The 22,600-nt window shown below is 36.5% G+C and overlaps 1 protein-coding gene across 1 annotated transcript in view; it reads left to right on the top strand.

The window, feature by feature from the left end:
• Lmbrd1 (LMBR1 domain containing 1) overlaps positions 1-22,600 on the top strand; it is a 104,567-nt gene that overhangs the window by 19,458 nt on the left and 62,509 nt on the right. Inside the window, exons 4-5 of the mRNA XM_005404466.1 lie at positions 15,496-15,593; positions 17,859-17,926. Of these exons, the coding sequence (XP_005404523.1) occupies positions 15,496-15,593; positions 17,859-17,926 (166 nt within the window). The remainder of the gene's footprint in view (positions 1-15,495; positions 15,594-17,858; positions 17,927-22,600) is intronic.

Raw genomic sequence — 22,600 nt, 5'->3', positions numbered from 1 at the left:
CCTTATGCTCTGCTGGCTTAGCAGTCTTAGTTCCAGACTGGAGAAGGCTTGCACCAGGAAGCACAAAAATGATACCAATGAACTGGAAGCTAAGATTTCCCCCTGGTCATTTTTGTCTCATGCCTCTGAGGAAACAAGCTAAAAAGGGAGTCATAGTGTTGTCAGGGGTGATTGACCCACACTATCCGGGGGAAATTGGACTACTACTCCACAATGGGGGCGAGGAAGAATATACATGGGGTGCAGGAGATCCGTTCGGGCACCTCTTAGTATTACCATGCCCTGTTATTGAAGTCAATGGAAAACTACAACAACCTAATACAGGCACAATGACAAATGGTTCAGAGCCTTCAGGAATGAAGGTATGAGTCAGTCCTCCTGGAAAAGACCCAAGACCTGCTGAGGTGCTTGCTGTAGGTCAAGGGAGTACAGAATGGGTCGTGGAAGAAGGTAGTTCTAAATACCAGCTACGGCCCCGTGACCAGCTATGGAGAAGAGGATTACAGTTATACATATCTCCCCGTATGATTCTGATATAATATAATATTGATAGACTTACTACTGGTTCTTAAGGATTGTTAAACCTGTTATGATGTTGAGGTTGTGAAATTGTAAGTGTAAGCATCAACCAAAGAAATCTTTTATTCTGGTGAGGGAATTAGTGTGTTTCCATTTGTACACAGGATAGTTGTGACATGTTAGATGCAATTATGTGCATGTCTTTGTATCTAGAGATTGGTTTAAAGAAATGTGTCCTGTATTGTTCCCCCTGCAGAGCGCCCAAACTGCAACAGTTGCCTATTCATTTAGAATAAAATCATCCACTGAATGACATGGATCATTCATATTTGACACATACCGTATATTAAAATGACAATAATATCACCACTATTTAAAATAGAAAAGTCTTTATATATTGAGAAATTGTAAAACTCAAGGTATCTAGGTGGTAACTTCTAATTCAAATTAGAATAAAGTCAAATTCTAATTCTCTTTGAAAGCTTTGGTTTTATCAGTTGTAACAAATAGACATTTATTTTTTTAAGTCTCACCTTTTTTTGTTTTCTTTTGTTTTGAGATGAAGTTTCACTGTGTTGAACCATCCATGTATTCCTGGGATGAATCCTACTTGGTCATGGTGTATAATCTTATTGAAGATTTGCTCCATTCTGTTTGCCAGTATCTTATTAATAATTTTTGCATCTATATTCATTAGGGAGATTGTTCTGTAATTTTCTTTTCTTTTGGGGTCCTTCTCTGGATTAGGTGTCAGAATAATACTTGCTTGCAGGAATGATTTCAGCAATATTGCTTCCCTTTTGATTTCATTTAAAGAGTTTCAGCATTAGGGGCATTAGGTCTTCTCTAAATTTCTTGTAGAATTCAACAGTAAATCTGTCTTGCCCTGGGCTTTTCTGTGTTGGTAGGTTTATGATATTGGGTTATTTAGAATATTTATATCTCCTTGTCTCAGTTTTGGTAATTGGTATATGTCCAGGAATCTGTCCATTTCTTCTGTGTTTTACATCTTATTAGAGTACAGGCTCTTGAAGTAGGTATTGATGAACTTCTGTATTTCCACAGGATCCATTGTGATTTCACCCTTTTCATTCCAAATTGATTTTGAGTCTTTTCTGTCTTTCTTTTGATAAAGTTGGCTAGATGTTTACCAACTGTATTTAGTCTTTCAGAGAACCAACTTTTTGATTCATTGAGTCTTTGTATTATTTTCTTAGTCTCAACTGCATTAATTTCTGCTCTGATCTTTATAATTTCCTCTCTTCTATGAGTTTTGGGTTTGATTTGTTCTTCCTTTTCTAGGAGTTTGAGGTTCAACATTAAGTTGTTTATTTGAGCTTGTTCTGTTTTTCTGATATGAGAGTTTGCCACTATAAATTTCCCTCGTATGACAGCTTTCATTGTGTCCTATAAGTTCCAGTATATTGTATTGGCATTTCCATTTAATTGTAGATACAGTTTAATTTCTTCTTTAATTTGCTGTGTGACCCATTGGTTGTTCAAGAAGGTGTTGATTAATTTCCATATGTTTATGTAGTTTTGTGGTTTGCCATTGATTTTGTGGTTTTGCCATTGATTTTCAATTTAATTGCACTATGGTCAGATAGTATGCGTGGGATAATTTTAGTTGCTTTGCATTTACTTAAGCATGTTTCTATGGGCTAGTATTTTGGAGCATGTCCCACGTGCAACTGAGATGAATGTATATTCTAATGTTGTGGGATTGAACACCCTGTAGATATCTACTAAATACATTTGTTCACAGGTTTGTTTTAATTGTCCTTTGGTACTGAACTGTGGTGATGATTATGATGCCATGCTATCACGTTGTTATTATGCAATGGTGAAAACCTTACTATAACATGTATGATATCCTGGCTAAAGTGGGAGTTAGTAATAACAATAGTTTCAAGTATAGCTTAGTTACTGACAAGCTGTGGTAACTGTTAACTTGATATCTTTAACTATAGGAGCAAATTGTAGAGTTATATAACAAAATCAGACATATACCATGTAATTGTATGCAGTTAGGGTAGTGATTTTACCCTGTTGTGGGGGGCAGAGGGGATTAAGATGGGTAGGAGACAGTGTAAAGTGGCGAGTGAGGGCATATAGTAGAATCAAGGCTGGAGGTCAAATGACGGTTGCTTCAGTTTTGGGAAACTGGAGGACATAGGAGGGAAAGAATGAAAGAGAAAGTGGAGTAATCAGAAAAGGAAGAGACAGTGTGTACTCTCTTGGAAGTATAAACTCAAGAGGTAGTTTAGGAAAGAGAGAGAGAGGATCAGTAGAAGAGAACAAGAAAGGTAAAAGAAGAAAGAGAAGAAAGAAAAAGAAAAGAGAAAAAAAGGAGACCAGAAAAATAGGAAGGGAAATAAAACAAACCCCAAAACAAAAATAACCACAAAATACAAAACAAAACAAGATAAAAACAACCAGACAGGAAAAGGGTAGCCAATCAGACAAACAAGGGAGAATAGAAGTAGTAAAATGCCTCTGCTGTTCACAGTTCTGTGATAGTGTCCAAGTCAGATCCCAGAATGTGCCGTATACGCCAGCCAAGTTTGCCATGGGAATTGTGCTGGGCATGGAGCTGATCTTGGCCTCTGGACATCGGGGCTGGGACTGGTCTTCTGTTGGTGGAGCTCTCCAGAGTCTACCTGCTGGCCCCTCGCGGCTGCTTCCGGCGCTTTCACATTGCTGGTCTGGCTGATTACTCTGCCTGACAAAGGCATGTGTGCTCCTCTCTCCACTTTTTAGAAGGAGTTGTTAATCACAGGGGCTATCTTTTAAGTGGTTTCTGGTTATATTTGCTCAAGAGATTATCTGGATAAAAGCTCCTTGAGCCCTAGTAGTTTCAGAGTTTATTTCCAGATGGAGACATTAGAGAAACAAATGATCTTTTGGACTTACACCTAGTGTGATGTGTACATTCTATCGCTAATCAAATTGTTTATTTGTCATTTTAATATTATGAACCGTCCTTCATACTCCAGAGTTTGGATAAAGAAGCATGTACTCTTGGTTTTTCTTTGTACCCCCTTGGTGTGCCTTTTGCGTTTGTTTTGCTGGTTTCTTCTCTTCTTGGCCTCTCATATGCTTGCATGCCCAGTGGCTTCATCTCTGAATCTATTGTTTATGATAATCCCTTGGTTATTTTATACTGTTCCTTGATTGTAAATGTCATTGAGATACCAAACTGCCAGATTCAGTCATTTCTTGAACTTCATATTCTTGTGTACAACTCTCACAGGAATTTCTACAAAGAAATTGAAGACATTTCATATTCATATGTCCAAAGCAACTGACCCTCAGTCAGTTATACTCTATAATTTCCTTGTTACAGTAGAGAACAGCCAGAAGGATAATGTGACTCAGGCAGAAAGATTGGAGGCATCCTTGAAAATTTATTTTTCACATTGTATGTCAAACTTCTTTTGTGCTTGACTTTGAAAATTCAGAATTGACTACTTTTGCTACCTTTTGGCTACTGTGCTATGTAAGCCACCATTGCCTCTTTTTTAAAATTCTTATAGGAGCCTCTTTTCACTTACCTCTTTTGTAAATTCATAATGCAGCCATTGTAGTGATTCTTTAAATAGATGACAGATTGCCATTCATTTGCTCAAAACCTTGTAATAACCATTTTCCTCACAGTAGAAGACAAGATCATGGCTAGAACTCACAGACTTACGTAATCCGGATTCTTCCCTGACCTCACAAGCTTCTCACACTACATTTCCTACTGCTGTCTCAGACAGACACTCTCCAGCTCCTAATGCCCTTGTGTATTCACCTCTTCTTGCATGGGTGCTGCTAACGAAGAGAATATGGCGCAAAGGATGGGTTGTCCCTTTGGAAGTGAGGTTATAAGGCACCATGCTTTTCACCTTACTTGCACCTTGTTCTCTTCCTCACTCTTGTTATGGAAGTTGTCACGTAGTACACTGCCTGTGGAGAAGCCCACATCCGTCTCTAGGAAGTGAAAGTAGCCTCCAACCAACAGCCAGCAAGAAACAGAATCTTGCCAACAACTTTGTAAATGACCTTGGAAGCAGACTCTCCTCTAGTGGAGAGTTAAAGATAGCTGCTAGATAGCCAGTGCCTTGTTTGCAGCCTTGGACGTGTTCCTTACTTGAGGGCTTAGCCATACTGTGCTCATATGACTGACCTACAGAATCTATGATATAACCTGCAGAGTCTATGATAATAAATGTTTTTTTAAACCACAAAGTTTTGAGTAATCTTTTCTATAGCAATCAATACCTAGCACGTCTCTTTCACTGATTATATTAATGTTGCTGTTCGTGTGCCTTAAACAATTCCAAGGTCACTCCTACCTCAGTACCTTCACTTTGTGTCCTCTTGCCTAGATTACTTCCAGTTATCTACTTGACGTTTTTTTTTTTTTCAAACTCCTTTAGCCCTCAAATCTTGCCTTACATGTCATTATTGAACATGGCCTATCGTCTGCAACCCTGGTCATTCCTTCCTGTAGCCCTTTATCGCCTTCTGATACATTGTAAAATTTAGTTAATATTTGTTGGTTTTAACATTTGTTGGTTTTATTCCCTCTGCTGGGATTTTTTACTTCATTAGAGAGAGGATCTTCATCTCTTTAGCTCCTTGAGGTATTTCAAGCACATAGAACTGTTATTGGCAGATAAGTGAATGCTCACATATTAGTAAAATAAGTGAATCTTATTTGCCATGTAACCTAAGGAAGCTACTTTACATGTTGTTAAGATTGAGTGAGCAGGGAGTGGCGTTTTAGCCATGAACAAAAATCAGTTTAATGCTGCTAGTAGTTTTACTGGTGCTAGTAGTAACCACGACCCAACTGAGTTAATCCCTCTAACACATCAGTACAGCTGCTGGTCCCCGTGGCCTGCCTTGCCCTCACAGATATTCTAAAATAACGAAACTGGGCATGGAGGTGGAGAAGGTAATTGCTCCAGGCTAAAAGTAGAGATTACTATATTGCTACAATAATTTTTAAACACTTCTCTGAGTGTTACATGCTTCTGATTTCCAAAGCATTAAATACATTTTTGTTCAACTTTATTCAGCTTTATATTTGCTCTTCCAGGAGATAACTACGAACCTGCTTACCTGGCCGTGGCTAAAATGCTACTCCCTGCTCCGTCAGTCTTAACAGCATGTAAAGTGGCTTCCTTAGGTTACATGGCACATAAAAGATGCACTCATTTATATGGAATCGAATAGGATTTAGAATTACTAAATGATTTTTAGAGTCCAGAGTGCTAATCATTACACGATGGAACCTATGCTAAATGATTTTTAAAGACAAAAAAATTTACAGAATTTTACATGACTAAATCTCAAAACCTACTATAAGACACAGTACACACTGAGACTAAATTGAGGATGGGAAGGTATGTAGAAGCAATGGAAAAGAATTCAGAGTTTAGCCGGGCATGGTGGTTCACACCTATAATCCCAGCACTGGGGAGGCAGGAGGATTACCATGAGTTCGAGGCCAGCCTGGGCTACGTAGTAAGTTCAAGGCCAGCCTAAACTGCATAGTGAGACCTTGTCTCAAAAAAAACAAAACAAACAAACAACAAAAAAACAGGGTTTAGACACAAACTCCTTAGTTTATGGTCAGTTGATTTTCAATAGCTTTACAAATTCATTTCAACTCATTGTCAAAAATTCTTGGGAAAGTTGCAAAAAATAAATATTTTGATCTTTACCTTACACCATTCACAAAAATCAACCAAAAAACGTCATTGTAAACTATAAAAGTGTAAGAAAATGACTTGATCTTGGTGACCTTAAATTAGAAAAAGACTGTAGATATGGTAACAAAAGAAGGATTCATAGGAGAAACATTGATAGTTTATACCTCATGAGTATTAAAAATTTTATCCTGGAAGAAAAACACAATTTAAAAAATGTGTGTAAACTCAGTATGGCGGCACTTAACTGTGGGCCTAGCTACTCAGAAAGCTGAGGCAGAAGGATCACGTGAACTTAGGAATTCAAGACAGATGTGAGCAGAATAGTGAGACCATGACGATCTTTAAAGCACACACATGAAACTAAACACAGAAAATATTTGTAAGTTATATAGGAGCCAAATGAGAATATATCTTAACAAGGCTGGGGATTTAGCTCAGAGGCACAGCGCCTGCCTGGCAAGCGCAAGGTCGTGAGTTCGATTCCTGGTACCAAAAAAAAAAAAAAAAAAAAAGAGAGAGAATATATCTTAACACAAACCCAAATCACTCAACTAAAAATGAGCAAAATATTTCAGTAATCACTTCTGCAATGAAGATAAATGAATGGCCAAAAAGTATATAGAAACTGTCCAGCATTATTAACCATTGGGGAAGTTTTCAATGAGTGATATAATACAAACCAGAAGGGCTCTATTTCAGCGGGAGCTGTTGTGGTAAAATATCATTGACTTGGTAACTTAAACAACATACATTTATGTCACATAGTTCTTTTTTTAAAAAAATTTTATTTTAAAGAAAAAATTCTCAAGAAAACAAAAACAGAATTCCAAAACACTATGAGAGGAGGGTAATAACGGTTAGTACATTGCATATTGTTATCTTTAAATTAGCTACTCGGAGTACAAGATATCAGCATTTAATTGTCCAAACAATACAAACCTATCTTTTCAATGAACTAAGACAAATCAGTGATATAATGATCTTAACTACCATGCATATATATGTATACATATATATTCTTTTCCTTTTGCTTTTCCCTTCATTTTTTTCTCCATTCCCCCAACCTACTTTCTCTTTCCTTTTGAAGTTTCTTCGCATTTTACAATATCTGTTGTACATTTTGGATATTATTTATTCATTCAGCTTCTCACACTAGGGAAACAATACAGTGTTTATACATTTGCATCTAATTTATTTCACATATGAGTATGGTCTCAAGTTGCATCCGTTTACCCATGAAAGTTTCCAGTTGATCCTTCTGTATGGCTGAGTAATAACTCCATTAAATGAAAAGACCACATTTTTTATCCATTCCTGCATTGATGTGCATTTGGGTTGTTTCCAAGATCTAATTATTACAAATTGTGCTGCTTTAAACATGGGTGCACATACATCACTGTGGTACAATGTTATTAATTCTTCTGGGAAGTTACCCAGGGGCGGGGTAGCGGGGTTATATGGGACCTTCCATCCTAGTTTTTTGAGGAATCTTCACACTGATTTCCAGAGTGCTTACACCAGTCTATAGTCCCACTAACAGTGAGGGGTTCCTTTTTCCCCACAGCCCCTCCAGCATTTGTTATTGATTTCTTTAAGTTAGCCATTGTTCCTGAAGTGAGATGGAATTTCAGTGCTGTTTTAATTTGCATCTCTTGAATGACCAGTGATGTTCAACATTTTTTCCTATATTTATTTGGTGTTTCTATTTCTTCATCTGAGAAGATATCTATTTTTGGATTAGATCTTTAAATTGGAGAGGTCTGACATTTTGAGTCCTTTATATGTTCTCGATGGTAATCCTTTGTCCAAGGAACAGCTAACAAACATTTTTTCCCACATTATGGGTTGTCTCTTCACTCTGTTGGTGGTTTCTCTTGCTGTGTAAAAGCTTTTTAATAAAATGAGATCCCAGTTGTTGATTCTTTATGATAGTTCCTATGCGATTGGGATTTTATTCATAAAGTCTTTGCCTATACCAATGTCTTCAAGAGTTTTACCAATTCTGTTTTCCAGCAGATTTAATGTTTCTGTCTTAATATTTAGATCTTTGATCCATTTTAAATTTAGTTTAGGGGGCTGGGGATTTAGCCCAGCGGCACAGCGCCTTCCTGGCAAGTGCAACGTCATGAGTTTGATTCCTGGTACCAGAAAAAAACAAAACAAAAAACAAACAAAAAAACCCACAAATTTAGTTTAGTGCATGATGAAAGATATGGATCCAGTTTTAATCTTTGACATGTGCAAAGCCAGTTTTTCCAGCACCATTTATTAAAGAAGGTATCTTTCTTCCTGTGAATGTATTTGGCACCTTTGTCAAAGATAGGGGTGAGTATGTCCGGAGTTGTTTGTGCATTTCCTAATCTGTTCTTTGAGTATGGTTTTTTTTTTTTTGTGTGTGTGTGTGTATGTGTGTGTGTGTGTGTGTGTGTATGTGTGTGTGTGTTTTGCCAGTACCTTGTTGTTTTTATCATTGTAGCTTTATTGTATAATTTCAGGGATTGTGATGCCCCCTGCCTTGTCTTTGTTGCCTTTGCTGTTCAGGTCTCTTCTGGTTCCAAATGAATTTTAGGTTTGTTTTCTCTAATTCTGTGAGGTGTGCTGTTGGAATTTTGATTCGAATTGCATGAAATCTGTATAACAGTTTTGGAAGTATGACCATTTTCACTATTTTGGTTCTTCCTACCCAAGGGCAAGGATGTCTTTCCATTTTCTGATCTCTGCTTCAATCTCCATTTTTAGAATACTGTAGTTTTCAATGTAGAGGTCTTTTACATGCTTTGTTGATTCATAGGTATTTCATTTTTTTGGGTGCTGTTGTGAAAGGTGTTGTTTCCTTAATATCTCTCTCAGTGAGTTTGTTATCTGTGTATAGGAAGGCTATTGGTTTTTGAATGTTGACTTTGTATCCAGCTATGCTACTGAATTTGTTTATTAAGTCTAGCAGTATTTTAGTGGATGTAGAGTATCATGTCATCTGAAAATAATAATTTAACTTCTTTCTTTCCTCTTGTATTTTTATTTCATTTTCTTCTCTAATTGCTTTGGCTAAAGCTTCCAGGAGTATGTTGAATAAGAGTAGAGGCAGTGCCTCTGCTTGTCTTGTTCCTGATTTTAGAGAGAAAGCATTCAGTTTTGGTCCATTTAGTATGACGTTGGCAGTTGGTTTATCATACATGACTTTGAGATAAAGAACATCTCTTCCAATTTTCTGTATGGTTTTTATCATGAATGGATGCTGGACTTCATCAAAAGTTTTTTCTGCATCTATTGAGATGATCACGTGATTTTTCACTTTGGCTCTGTTAATATGTTGTATCACATTTATTGATTTAAGTATGTTGAACCATTCCTGGGATGAATCCCACTTAGTCATGGTGTATAATCTTCTTGATGATTTGCTGCATTTTGTTTGCCAGTATCTTACTGAAGATTTTTGCATCTATGTTCATTAGGTAGATTGTCCTATAATTCTCTTTCTTAGTGTGATCCTCTGGTTTTGGTATCAGAGTAATGCTTGCTTCCAGGAATGAATTTGGGAGTATCACTTTCCTTTTGATTTCATTAAAGAGTTTGAGAAGTAGTGTGTTAAATCTTCTCTAAATTTCTTGTAGATTTCTGCAATGAATCCATCAGGGCCTGGAATTTCCCTTCTTGGTAGGTTTTTAGTTACATCTTTGATTTCACTGATTAATATTGGATTATGTAGGATTTTTATGTCTTACTGATTCAGCTTTGGTAAGTTGTGTTTGTCTACAAATCTGTTCATGTTTTCTCCCGGTTGGTGCCTTCTTCCTCCTCTTTGGCTTCCGGGCTCTGAGGTGAGCAGTTTGCTCCCCATGCACTGTGTGTCGTTGCCGCCTCGCCCCTCCCTTGTCCTCCAGTGCCCCACAGCACTGAGTCTGCCGATCTGGACTGGAGTCTCACAACAGTGAGCCGAAGCAAACCATGTCGATTTCTTTACAATAAGGTGAACTTAGCATAACTTAGGTTTTTATAAGTTCACTTAATTTTCTAGAGTTAGAATCTTATACTCTCATCTACAGATGAAAAAAAGGGGGCTGGGGATTTAGCTCAGCGGCACAGCACCTGCCTGGCAAGCGTGAGGTCTTGAGTTCGATTCCTGGTACCAGAAAAACAAAAACAAAAACCAAAAAAAACCCAAACAAACAAACAAACAGATAAAAAAAAATGAGGGTAAGAAAATATGAAGACGAAGGCTTATAAACTAGAATATGGTTTTTTGTGTATGACACAGCCTTGCCTACAAGAACAATCAGTTTGTAGTGCTCTTTGACTTATATGTTTCCATCTTCTGCTATTCTCTATTTCTGTGTAGCTTTGGGGTCAGTGTTCTGGTCATCAATTGCAGTGTCTGTGAATTATGTAATCCTTTCCCTGGCCATTTAACTGTTTATTGTTATAAAAAATGGCATTGTAGTGTCAACCTTAAAGTAAGTACCACAGAGAAGGGAGACAACAACAAAAAATTTGTAAAGAAAATAACTGTTCTTCAGTTATAAATTCTAAGCTAAAGTCTATAAATAATTTTATTCTCCTACTTACATATCTCACCATATATATTCAGCAGAATGTTTGCATTACCCTAATGTATAATTAGAAGTTGTACTAGTTATCTATTGTCATATAATCAATTACCTCAATATTTAGCAGCTTCAAGCGATACACATCATCTTGTAGTTTCAGTGGGTCAGGAACCCAGGAGCATATTAGCTGGGACTCCTAGTTCAGATTCCCTTGCAAAGCTGCAGTGAGAGTGTCTGTTGGGACTGTAGTTGCCCCTCACTCTGCTGGGGGACACTTTGCTCCCAGGATCCCTCACAGGGTATAGGCAAGCTCAAGTCTTATGTGTTGACCAGCAGGTCAGCTGTTGTACCACCTGAACTCTTCATAGGGTATTTCACCACCTGGCGCCAGCATCTCCCAGATCAAGAGGGGGATAAAGTGATCAAGATGGAAGCCACAGGGGCTGGGGATTTAGCTCAGCGGCACGTTGCCTGCCTGGCAAGTGCAAGGTCGTGAGTTCGATTCCTGGTACCAGAAAACAAACAAACAAACAAACAAAAAAAGATGGAAGCCACAGTGATTTTGTCAACTAATCTGAGTGACATCCCAATACCTTTGTCACAGTCTCTTCTTCAGCAGTGAGTTACTAGGCCCAGCCTCTGGCCACCTATGGTATTTGTGTCCCATTGCACAGGGATATAAATACCATAGCACCAGCAAGAGTCATGCTGAGAAGCTGCCTATTGCAGCAGTCTTGCAAATAATGACAGCTTTCATGTACACTGAACATATATTGCTTTACACTTACAAAATATTTATGGAAGGTGTGAAGTTTGAGGTAGGTAGTTTGAAGTCCCTTGTGTACCTTTGCACATGCCATTTCACAAGGATTGCTGTGAGTTCAAGGCCAGCTTGGGCTACAAAGTGAGTTCAAGTCCATCCTGAACTACATAGTTGCTGGAGACCACTATGAAGCAGTCCCAAGCAGGAGTTAAATTAACCAGTTGGCTTTTTATGTTTACTCGTGAATCTGTCCAAAGCCTAGGCTGCTTGTCTGGAAGTGGGCAATGGACTCATGGTAAGTGAACTTCTGTGAGTTACTAATCTCTACTAAAACCTGTAATGGTGGATGAAATCAGAAAGCCTCAAAGGATAATGCAAGATCATAGCCAAACACACCTGGATCTGATCTCCACTAGGTAAAGACTATAGCTTCAGGCATCTCACTCCTAGGTGGATTAATTTACTCCTTATGAAGGATTAATGTAATACCTTACTTGGAGAAGTCCTTGAGTAATTCCACCTTTCTTGAGTACTCCCCTCCCTTCTTCTGATAACCAACAGGCCACCTAGAGGAGGTCTTGGTCTTAGCCCCGAGAGAATCTTGAATTCTGTGAGAGGACTTTGATCCTCCTGGAGCCCTGAAGTCATTCCATTGTCCTCCTTTTCTTTAACCTTCTCCGTACACTTGTTTGGGAGATTGCCTGATCATCCCACAATAAGTAAGGGATATTATTAACCCCATACATAGTGAGACTCAAAAAGACAAAATGAAGGGTGGAGGAACTTTTATTAGAGTTCCTAGAATATCTTTATACTTTGACCTTCTAAAGCAAAAAGTTTTATAATGACTATTCTTTCACAATATCGATTAGGATATTCCTTATCATAGTGTTTTGGTTTCAAAGTCAGTTCTTTTGATTAGTAGTTAGGAGGAATATTTTTTTTTTAAATTTTAACAATTCAGTAACCTAATATATATACAAATTAGTTTTCATGTGAACTATAATGATATACAGCACTTAAAAGGTAGATCTCTTGCTTTTTGTATATATTAAAAATCATGGGTATTATGTATTCTTTGCAACAGTTTATGGTCATGGTCTTTTAAAAATTTATGGCTCTATTCACTTAGTTTTGCTAGTTATTGATAAGTTGTTTTTAAAAAGGAACTTACTCTATCAGTTTAATTCCTTGTGTATTTCTGTGGACATGAGGTTTTGTTAAGTTTTCTTAACATGTTTTTGGATGTTGGTGGGTCTATTAAACTACAAATCTGTATCTTTTATTTGGTAGTAGCCATATTTTAACAAAAACGTAAGTAAAAGCATACTTTATAAAGATGTTAGGATATGAGCATGGCATGGCTGTGGAGTGAAGAATAATTTTCCTTTGAAAATAGCTATGAGTTTGAGGGAGGACTTTAAAAGAAGCATGGTAGTAATAGTAGTAATTTATTTTTCCATTTACTGATCCATAAGCCCAACATTGTATTAGATATGATCCAAACCATATAAAAACATTACTTAAATTCAATCTTTATAATTTTTTATATTTATGGGTGAAAAGAAGGAATTTTTTATGAAGGACACCGCAAAACAAGTCAGCTCATCTGTGCCTCATCTCTTTTATTGTACCGTGCTAATCTTTTGTATGAATATATCATTCTGTTTGCTTATTCACTTGTGATAGACATTGGGATCACTTCTAGTTTTTGGTCAATGTAAGAAGTATGGATGTATGAACATTCCTGTTGGGGAAGAGTTAATGCAGCCAATCTGGTAGTGCTTTCTCAGCTTTTGGCTGTCTTCAGGAGGACTTGCGTACAGTGCTGATCCTTGACCAGCTCTTTTTATCTTGTCAAACTGAAACTCTGTGTCCATTAAACTGTAAATCCCCATTCCTTTCTTTGCCTCAGCTTCTGACAACCACTGCTATGGCTTGTGTCTAGACGTACCCCCAAAGCTGCATACAGTCATGCGGATCTAGAGTATGTGACTGATTCATGGTGTAATGCCAGGATTCAGAGTGCTGGGATTAAGGGTATGAGTTTTCAATCCTTAGGGGTAATATTGGATATAGTATAATGGACAGAAGGAGGCTTGCTGCTGGTTACTTGTAGTTTGTCACTTGCTTGCTTGCTTTTGCTGTCTACTGGCTGCCATGAACTTTCTCCTCCGCAATGCGCCTCTGTCACGCCACCTGCCCTGGAGTCACCCAACTATGATCTGAAACTCTACAAACTGCCGGCCAAATAAACCTTTTCTCCTTTAACTGTGGATGTCGGGTATTTTGTGTTAGCAGCAAGAAAAGTAACTAAGACAACCACTCTTCTACTTTCTGTCTCAGTGATTTTGAACTAAGTATCTCATACAAGTATAATCAGACAGTATTTGTCTTATTGTAGCTGGCTTGGTTCACTTAGCAGGATGGTCTCCAAGTTCGTGCTGTAGCACATGTCAGAATTCCCTCACTTTTTAAGGCTGAATTCTATTTAATTTTATGTATCATGCTACATTTTGCTCCTCCATTTATCTATCAGTAGACATTTGGGTTACTTCTACATTTAGCTATTGTGGGTAATGCGGCTATGAACATGAAACCTTTTTTCAGTTCTTTTGCGTACATGCTCAGAAATGGAATTGCTGGATCGTATGATAGTTGTTTTTAATATTTTGAGGAACCACCATGCTGTTTTCCACAGAGGCTGTACTATTTTAAATTCCCACTAACAGTGAGCCCATAGGGTTTTTTTAGTTTCTTCATATCCTTGCAAACGCTTTTTTTAAAACCATCCTTTTGTTGTTGTTTTGTTTCTTTTTTGACTGTGGTACTGAAGATTAAGCCCCGGGCCTTCACACTGAGCTACAGCCTTAGCTTTTTTCTTACATAAGTCTCACTGATTTGCTGAGTTGCCCAGGCTGGGCTTGAACTTGCAGTCCTCCTGCTTCCACCTTTGAAATGCTGGGATTGTAGGCACATGCCACCATATCCAGCAACAAATGTGTTCTTTCTTTTACAAAGAAATACAATGACTCTCATCTTGTAATTGGTTAATGTATTTATACTGGTACTATTATGTTTCATAAACTTGTATATGTAAATAAATGTTAAAACCTAGATTTTTAAAAACAGGTTCCTGGCGGGGGGGAGGGGGGACTTAGGCCGAGAAGTTGTTCATCTGTTTTTACTGTTAAAGATACTATGTCTCTGGCTATTCAGACTTTTTAAGCTCTTATTGAATTAAGTATCTTGACTGTCTATAGACATCTCAAATCCTGAACCCTAGCCCTATCTTTTGAAAAAAAAATCACTTTAGACTGTTTCATATTTCATACAGTGATTTTTTTTTTGGTACTGGGAATCGAACTCACAACCTCACGCTTGCGAGGCAGGTGCCTGTGACGCAGAGCTATATGATTATTTTAAGGCAGAAAAATAGTAAATCCTGTGAGTTAATCTTGAACTGAATGTTCCTGCTTTTTAAAGCCCTCATTTTGCTCTGTGTAATATCAGTTTTAGAATACTGCATATTTTGAACTTAGCAGTGAGAATTATTTATATCCAAAGGAGCGTATCATTTATACCTGGCTCTTTAACTTGTCAGAGTGACTGGCCAGTGTTGGGTCATCTGTCCTCCTTTTTAAGTTGGAATGAATAAAAAAGGTAATTTAAGTGAGGTGATTCTTAAGTTTGTATGTGCCACAGTTATTATTGGCACAATTACTATCTTCATGTTTGTTACAAATTTCCCATAGTTAGTGTGTTATTCTAATAGTGTTACTGATTTCTTGGGATAGGAAAGAGAAAAGTCTGAATATGACAAACACAGGAATGTAGGAAAGTGGATGGGGAGTGCATTTGCCAAGTATATATATATATAAACATACACACATGCATAATTGCAGGCAGATAACTGATAAACGTATGTGTTCAGTAGAACTCAGTGTATACTTTATTTCCACAGCTTTGTATTCTGTTATATTGTTCTGTGTGTTCTTCTGGATCCCTTTTGTCTACTTCTACTATGAAGAAAAGGATGATGATGATACTAGCAAATGCACAGTGAGTTGTCTCTATCTTAGAGGTCCCATTTTAGTTAAGAATTATTTCTTTCTTTTTCAAAGAATACGATTCCATTTGAGTTTATGTTAGGTCAGTGTTGTCTAATAGAAATAAAATCTTATTCACATGTAAAATTCGAAATTTTCTAGTGACCATACTAAACTGTTAAAATTCATTTGAATCTAAATGTGTATTTAATATCATGTTTAAGTACTGTCATTTAAATTTTAGTCAAAACATACTAAAGTATTAAATTTTTTCACACTAGATCTTCGAAATTTAGATTGTCTTTTACCCTTAAGAATTAGAACGAGGGGCTGGGGATTTAGCTCAACGGCAAAAGCGCCTGCCTGGCAAGCGCAAGGTCGTGAGTTCGGTTCCCGGTACCGGAGAAAAACCAAAAAAAAAAAAAAAATTAGAACGAGCCATGTTTCGGGTGTTTGGTAGCCACATATGGCTTGGGACTGTTGGTTTAAACAAAGGATTTCTAGAACAGGGATCTGCACTTTTTCTGTAGAAGGCTGGTAGTCAGTGGTCTGAGTTACCACTACTCAGCCGTGTCTTTATAGTGTCAAAGTATCCAAAGACAACACTTAAATGAGCATTTGTGATGCAGTGACACAGGAGCTGTGCCGGATGGGGAACATACAGTGTGATTTGTGACCCCTTTTCTAGTGCATAGAAGAGGAACACTTGCACATATTGTACTTTGTACTAATCTGTGATAACACTGATAGAAAAACCTGATATGTATAGCATACAAGAGTATACAGAACTGCATGCCAGTATCATTTAAGCATTGGTATACATTTTTTTATTAAATATAAATGAATGTAATTGTGGGATACCTTAAAACATATTGATATTTTATAATCAAGTTCATCCTATCTCTAGGTTGCATAGATGGTTTAGAATCAGGAAATTTACTAATATACAGTAATGAACAGGACAAAGAAGCAGTGGGTGAAAGATCTTTGTCAAAGTAAAACATTTTTTAAGGTGGAAAAAGCAGCATAATAGGAATAAATATCTTTGTACTGATTTACAAAAATTTATACCTTGTTCATTAAGTAAATACAAAAAATGTATTCATTCAGAAAATAGCATTGTGATTAGACATGCTTAAAGCCTTCAGAACATTTACATCTTATTTATCAGTAGTTAGAATTATTATTTTCAGGTACTGTGTAACTTTATATCTGGAAAGTATATAAGGTAAAGTGGCTGGTTGTATATTTAATAAAATCTCGGGGAGGAGATGAGTTACTGCCTCCATCCTGCAGTGGGGACCCTCGTTACTTTCCCTCTAGTTTCACCCCCTGCCCCACCTGCAGATGGCCTATCCCTTTTGAGGATAAGACCTTTTCATATGAAGCATGAATTTAAATTTTAAAAGGTGATTTTTCTGGAGACTTGATTAGTCTGAGAGGACCAATGCTATTTCTGATTTAACTTTTTCTTTGAGAATACTAACTTCTAATCCATGGTCAAAATGGGTAGCTTTGAGTGTATTTTCTTGCTTGTTTTCCCTCTGGATTACATTATGGGCACCAAAGTATAGTCTTTAAATTCCCAGTTTCTGGTTTTAAGTTTGTTTAATTATTTGTGACCTATGTGATTTAGGGCAAATTATTTAACCTCTCTGGGCCTTGATGTCCTTATCTCTAAAGTAAGGATGAAAGCCTGTATCTTAGGGTTGTTATGAGGATTAAATAAATTAACATATGTAAAGTTCTTCGGAAGGTGCCTGGCATGATATGTTAGGATATATTTAAAATATATATTGAAGTATGTGGGTATATCTACATGTATATAAGTATTATGTATATAGATGTGTTTATTTATGTGTATTTTATATATATATATATATACATACATGTGGATATTAAAGGTTTATTATCATAACCCATTTTGATGACTTGGCATTGTAGCTTCTGATCGCTACTTTTGTGAGAGAATATTTCATTAAATATTCTAATAATCTTATTGAAGATGACCATTAAGTAAAAAATTACATCTCCAGAGTATTACTTATCATAAGAAGTTAACCATTGAAAAAACTTTAAAAGCTTGAGTATTTTGTAAAGATTCTTAAATATGGTATGCTGATTATTTCTCTTTAAATTTTAAGGTTTTTTTCCCTAACAAGTGAAGCTTTATACTCTTCATTAAAAGTGTATATCGGATATAAAAATACTGTTACACTTTTGTAAGAATTTTCACGTGAGGGCTTCTACTGATACACTTTTGTCCCTTGACATCTAGCAAATTAAAACTGCACTGAAGTACACTTTGGGATTTGCTGTGATCTGTGCCCTTCTTCTTTTAGTTGGGTAAGTCTTGATTTTTTTCACTCTGACAATAGAAACAGTTATTTAAATAATAACAAAAGATTCATTCAGGAAAGAAAAACAAAGTGGGCGATAAAAAAGCAAATTGCTTCTATATTATCACACAGCCACAACTAACATTTTGGTGTAAATTGTCCCATATAGGCATGTTTGTGTGCTTAAAGGATTTCAGCGTACTCCTCCTCCCATTGAATGCACCCTCATGCATCAGTTTTATACAAGTGTGTTTGCATATTATCCAGTTCTTGGTAATCTGCTTGTTACAATATCATGGACATCTCCTCAGGATGGTAAATGTGCAGCTGTCAGTTTATCTGTATTGTAGCCCCTTCTTAGATTTTGGCATTTTATTTGAATAGTCTAGTAGTGACTACATGGACATTATGATGTTTGCAGTTTTGTCACTATTATAAAAAGTACTTTGATTAAAAAAAACCCAAACAAACCTGTGTCTTTGTATCTTTTTAGAGTTGACAAATCTTTGACAGTTGACAAATCTTTGTCAGTGGTTCTTTCCTTAGATCTTCATTTTTATACTAATATCAGTAAAACTTTATATATTACATCTGAAATTTGTCCTTATTAATAGAAGGTACTGTATTTGTCTGTTAAAAATAGGTCTAGATTCTTTCTTATAGTAGAAAATATACTACGTGCTAATCTTTAATAATTTCTGTTTATAATTTGGTGTTATAGATTTGAATAAATAACCTAATATATACAACATTGCATTTATGAATTACAATTTGTGATAGGAATGAAATTGGTCAGTTATTCTTTATAGCTTCAGGAAATAGAATGCAAGTGTTTTATAGTCTAGTCATGTTTCCGATTCCTGTTGGCTGCCTTAAAGTGTCATGTAAAAGAATACTTGTTGGGAGGATTTTTTTAAAAACTGTTTTTACTATTTATTTTAGCTACTGAATACATTTAAAAAATATTTGTTGACTTCTAAAGAAAACTCATGTTAATTTGCTTTGATAATTTGGAGGTGCTTTGTAATCCTGAATTATCTAGAACAGTGATTGGCAAACTTCTCTTAAAGGGCAAGATAAATATTTTGGGTTTGTAGTCTCTTTGGTCTGTGTGATTCAGCTGTCTCTTGTAGCTCTAAAGTAGTCATAGAAGACAATATGTAAACAAAAAGTGTTAAAAGAAAACCTTACATAAACATAGTAATTTGCCAGTCCCCGATTTAGAGTATGACTGAGAACCATTAGAAACACTATAGGTCTTAGCAGCAGTCAAGAATAAAAGAATAATTATTAAAAAGTGCTAGTGTTTTGGTTATTCATTATACATAAATATTTGAATGAGGCGGATATATATTAAAGATTGACTAAATAGCTTGACTGTTTTTGGAGGTACATACCTTAGTTTCTTTGATGTGAGGTATTTTTTTAATATGGGGTCTCACTATATTGTCCATATTAGCCTAGAACTTGTCATTCTAATGCCTCAGTCTATTGCGTAGCTGGGATTATGAGTGTGCTTCACTGTACCCAGCTTCAGTGATGTATTTTTTTTTTCCTTCATAAAATTATAGTTAATTTTAAGGCAAAGATAATGGTATGGATTTAACAGTCATATATCTCATATGTTTTTGGAGCGCCTGTATATTGGGTACTCTGCTAAGTCTTGGGAACAAATATGGAAGGTCATAGGTTGTGTTCTCGAAGTTCACATAGGGAGACATGTAAATAAAGAAGTTATGAGTATAGTCTTCACTGCTCCAAAGGAGATCTACACCAGGTGTTGATGGTGGAGGAGTAAGTTCTTATTCTGCCTTGCAAAATTAAAAGACCCTAGAGAAAGTAATACTTGAGATTGAAGGAGTGGAAATTGGTCCACCAAGTTGACAAAGAATAAAGATGAATAGATATACAGTGTATTACCTTGGGCTTACATAACAAAGTACCACAGAGCAGGTGGTTTAAACAACTTATTTTCTCACAGTTCTGGAGCTAAGAAGTCTGATCAAGATGCTGGAAACTTTGGTCTCTTCGTTGGTGATTGATGGCCACCTGGCACGCTGTGCTCACATGAACATTCCTCTGTGCTCCTGTCTAGACAGCTCACTAGTGTCACTTCCTCTGCTGATAAAGGGAGGGGTTGAGGGTCCCACCCTTATGGCCATAGCCTTATCTTCCTTAAGATGCCTCGCCCAAGTACCATCACATTGAGGGGTAAGGCTAAAATGTATTATTTTGAGGAGTTAGGAGACACAATTCAGCCCATAAAATATAGTAGCAGAGAGGCCAAGGTTAGCATGGAATGTTTCAAAAATGGCATAATAAGTATGATAGAAATTTAAACCTTCCCTTCTCAAAAAATCTTCAAAAAGTGACGTGATGTTACAAGTGGTCACCTGAGTCAGCGACAAAATCAGACATTAGCTAGGTGGGTCGGCTCTGAGTGTTACATGCAATGTTGAGGAAATTTTGAGTTTTATTCTACAGAGCAGTCAGAAGACAATAAGGATATGTACCTATTTTTACATGGGAATACAGCAAAGTAAGTGCATATGACTGCTTTAAAAGTTACGGCACTGTGAAGGATGCATTGAAGGGTAATTTGGGGGCTGAGTTGGAGAAGTGATATGTTAGCTGATAGGTAGTAGGATCAGCTACGTAGCTGCTGTAATAATTCAGGTGAAAGATGAGGGTCAGAACTAGAATAGTTATGAAGAGAGCAGAGAGGAAGAAACAGGCGGTTTAGAAGATAAATATGACTTGAGTTGGTGATCGAGTGTGTTGGGGGGGATAACCTATTTCAGTTCTACTGAATTCATCACATCAGTGTCATATCTCCTGGAATTCATTAGCCTTTCTTTGTCTCTTTCTGAGGAGATAATGTGTATTAAGATAATTCAGTCAGTGAGATTGGTGTAATATACTTTTACTAAGAAATTTTTCAGTTTTATTATTTTCAAAGGCTTGAAGGAAAATTATAATCTTACTGGTATGCAGTTCTTAATTTGATCTAGTGCTGTGTCTTTGGAAACTGAGATGCTCTGTATTCATTTTTGGGGGGGATTGAGATTAAGGAAGTACATGTATGTTTTTGCTGCATAAATCCCTTCCTACTGTAACTCTTGATTATTTCAGTGTCATCATCATTTAGTAAATGCCTGATAACCTTACTAACTGCTCCTTTCTTCTTCTAAACTGATGTATTTGTATATCTTCATTTGACTGTAGTTGCCTTTTTATTGCTTGTTACAAGGTATTTCTTTTTCTTTATAAATCGTCAGCTTCCAGGCTGACAGATGGCCAGTGAACAGTGGTTATTTATTCTCTTGTTGGCTGAAGGATACAGTGCTTCTCCCCAAGTCATCTGCCCACTGCCTCCGCAGTGCCTTTCTCTCACTCTTGTCCCATTTAAAATGTAAAGCCTGGTTCTTGAGAGTCCTCTAGAGTTAAGGCCAGCATGTGTTCATTGATAGGAACATTGACTAGGTTGGTGCTTATATGTTTTGAATGTTATTGTTCAGAATTATGGGTTTATTTGGTTGCAGATATTTTGGGTTATGCTTATGGATATTTCTCTTTATGTGAAAATAGTTTGAAGTCGTTCTTATGTTATAAAGTATAGTGGATAAGTAGTTATGGAACCTGCATTGGATTTGTGCTCTAGTTTCTACCTAAAATAGTAAGTTTTCGGGTGTTAACTCTCTGATGGATTTCTTCAAAAGTATTTCCCTGAAGTCATTTTGATAATAATAAGGGACATTTAAATTTAAAAGAATTTTTTTAGTCATCCGTGATTTCATCTGGTGTTACTCCTTCTTTAATATTTGAATTACTTAAAATCACTGCTTAGGAATTTGAACATGAAAGTATAATCACCAGCAATGGTTAGTTAATTTTCTTCTACCGATGTAGAATACCTTTAATCACCTAAAACTGACATATTGATGCTGAACTTTCTGAGTATGAATACTACTTCTAGATATTTTTGATACTTCTGTTTTAATAGCACTTTAGGTGATATTCTGTACAACATAGAATTTTTACTTTTGCCATACTCGCAGATTAGTTATTCATAGCTAAAAAGCTCAAAATGTACTTTCTGGGATCTCCAGAAAAAAATATGTGTAAATGTCCAACATTATTTAATTTTTAAAATTTTGTATATCACTGCTTTTGTTTGTTTGATTTTATTATAACTTGGTAACTCTATGCATTTGATTAGTCAAATTTCTAAAAGCACTGAGAATTAAGTCTCCAAGACTAAGAAGATTGTAGTAAACTGAAATCAAATTTAAATAAGAAATTTAGATAACCTGCTGACATAGTCTTCCAATTCATTGTTTTATAAATATTATCAGTAGTATCAAGTATAGCAGAAAATGCCCCCCAGTCAGTATACTTCAGTTGCCCAAGGTGATAGTTCCTGTTCCAGTTGCTTCTGTCTCTCAGAAACAGCTGGTCACTGTGATGCATCACTGGTTGCAAGATGCATATTATAAGAACCAATGCCTACTTGACAAGCCATTCTGCCTCTGTATTTCCTACTTGCTTATCTCATGTAAGCCCTAGACCACAGGGCTGATATTCTGGGAGTGATCCTGATCAGTGTCCATCGATGTAAATAAATCTGCCTCCAAATCCTGGGTGTCCTTTTGGTGTTTCTGCTTGCCATTGCATCTGGTGT

This window comes from Chinchilla lanigera, unplaced genomic scaffold (genome assembly GCF_000276665.1).
Source record: "Chinchilla lanigera isolate Chin_1 unplaced genomic scaffold, ChiLan1.0 scaffold00087, whole genome shotgun sequence".
NCBI lineage: Eukaryota > Metazoa > Chordata > Mammalia > Rodentia > Chinchillidae > Chinchilla > Chinchilla lanigera.
This window is presented reverse-complemented; position numbering and strand designations above follow the sequence as displayed.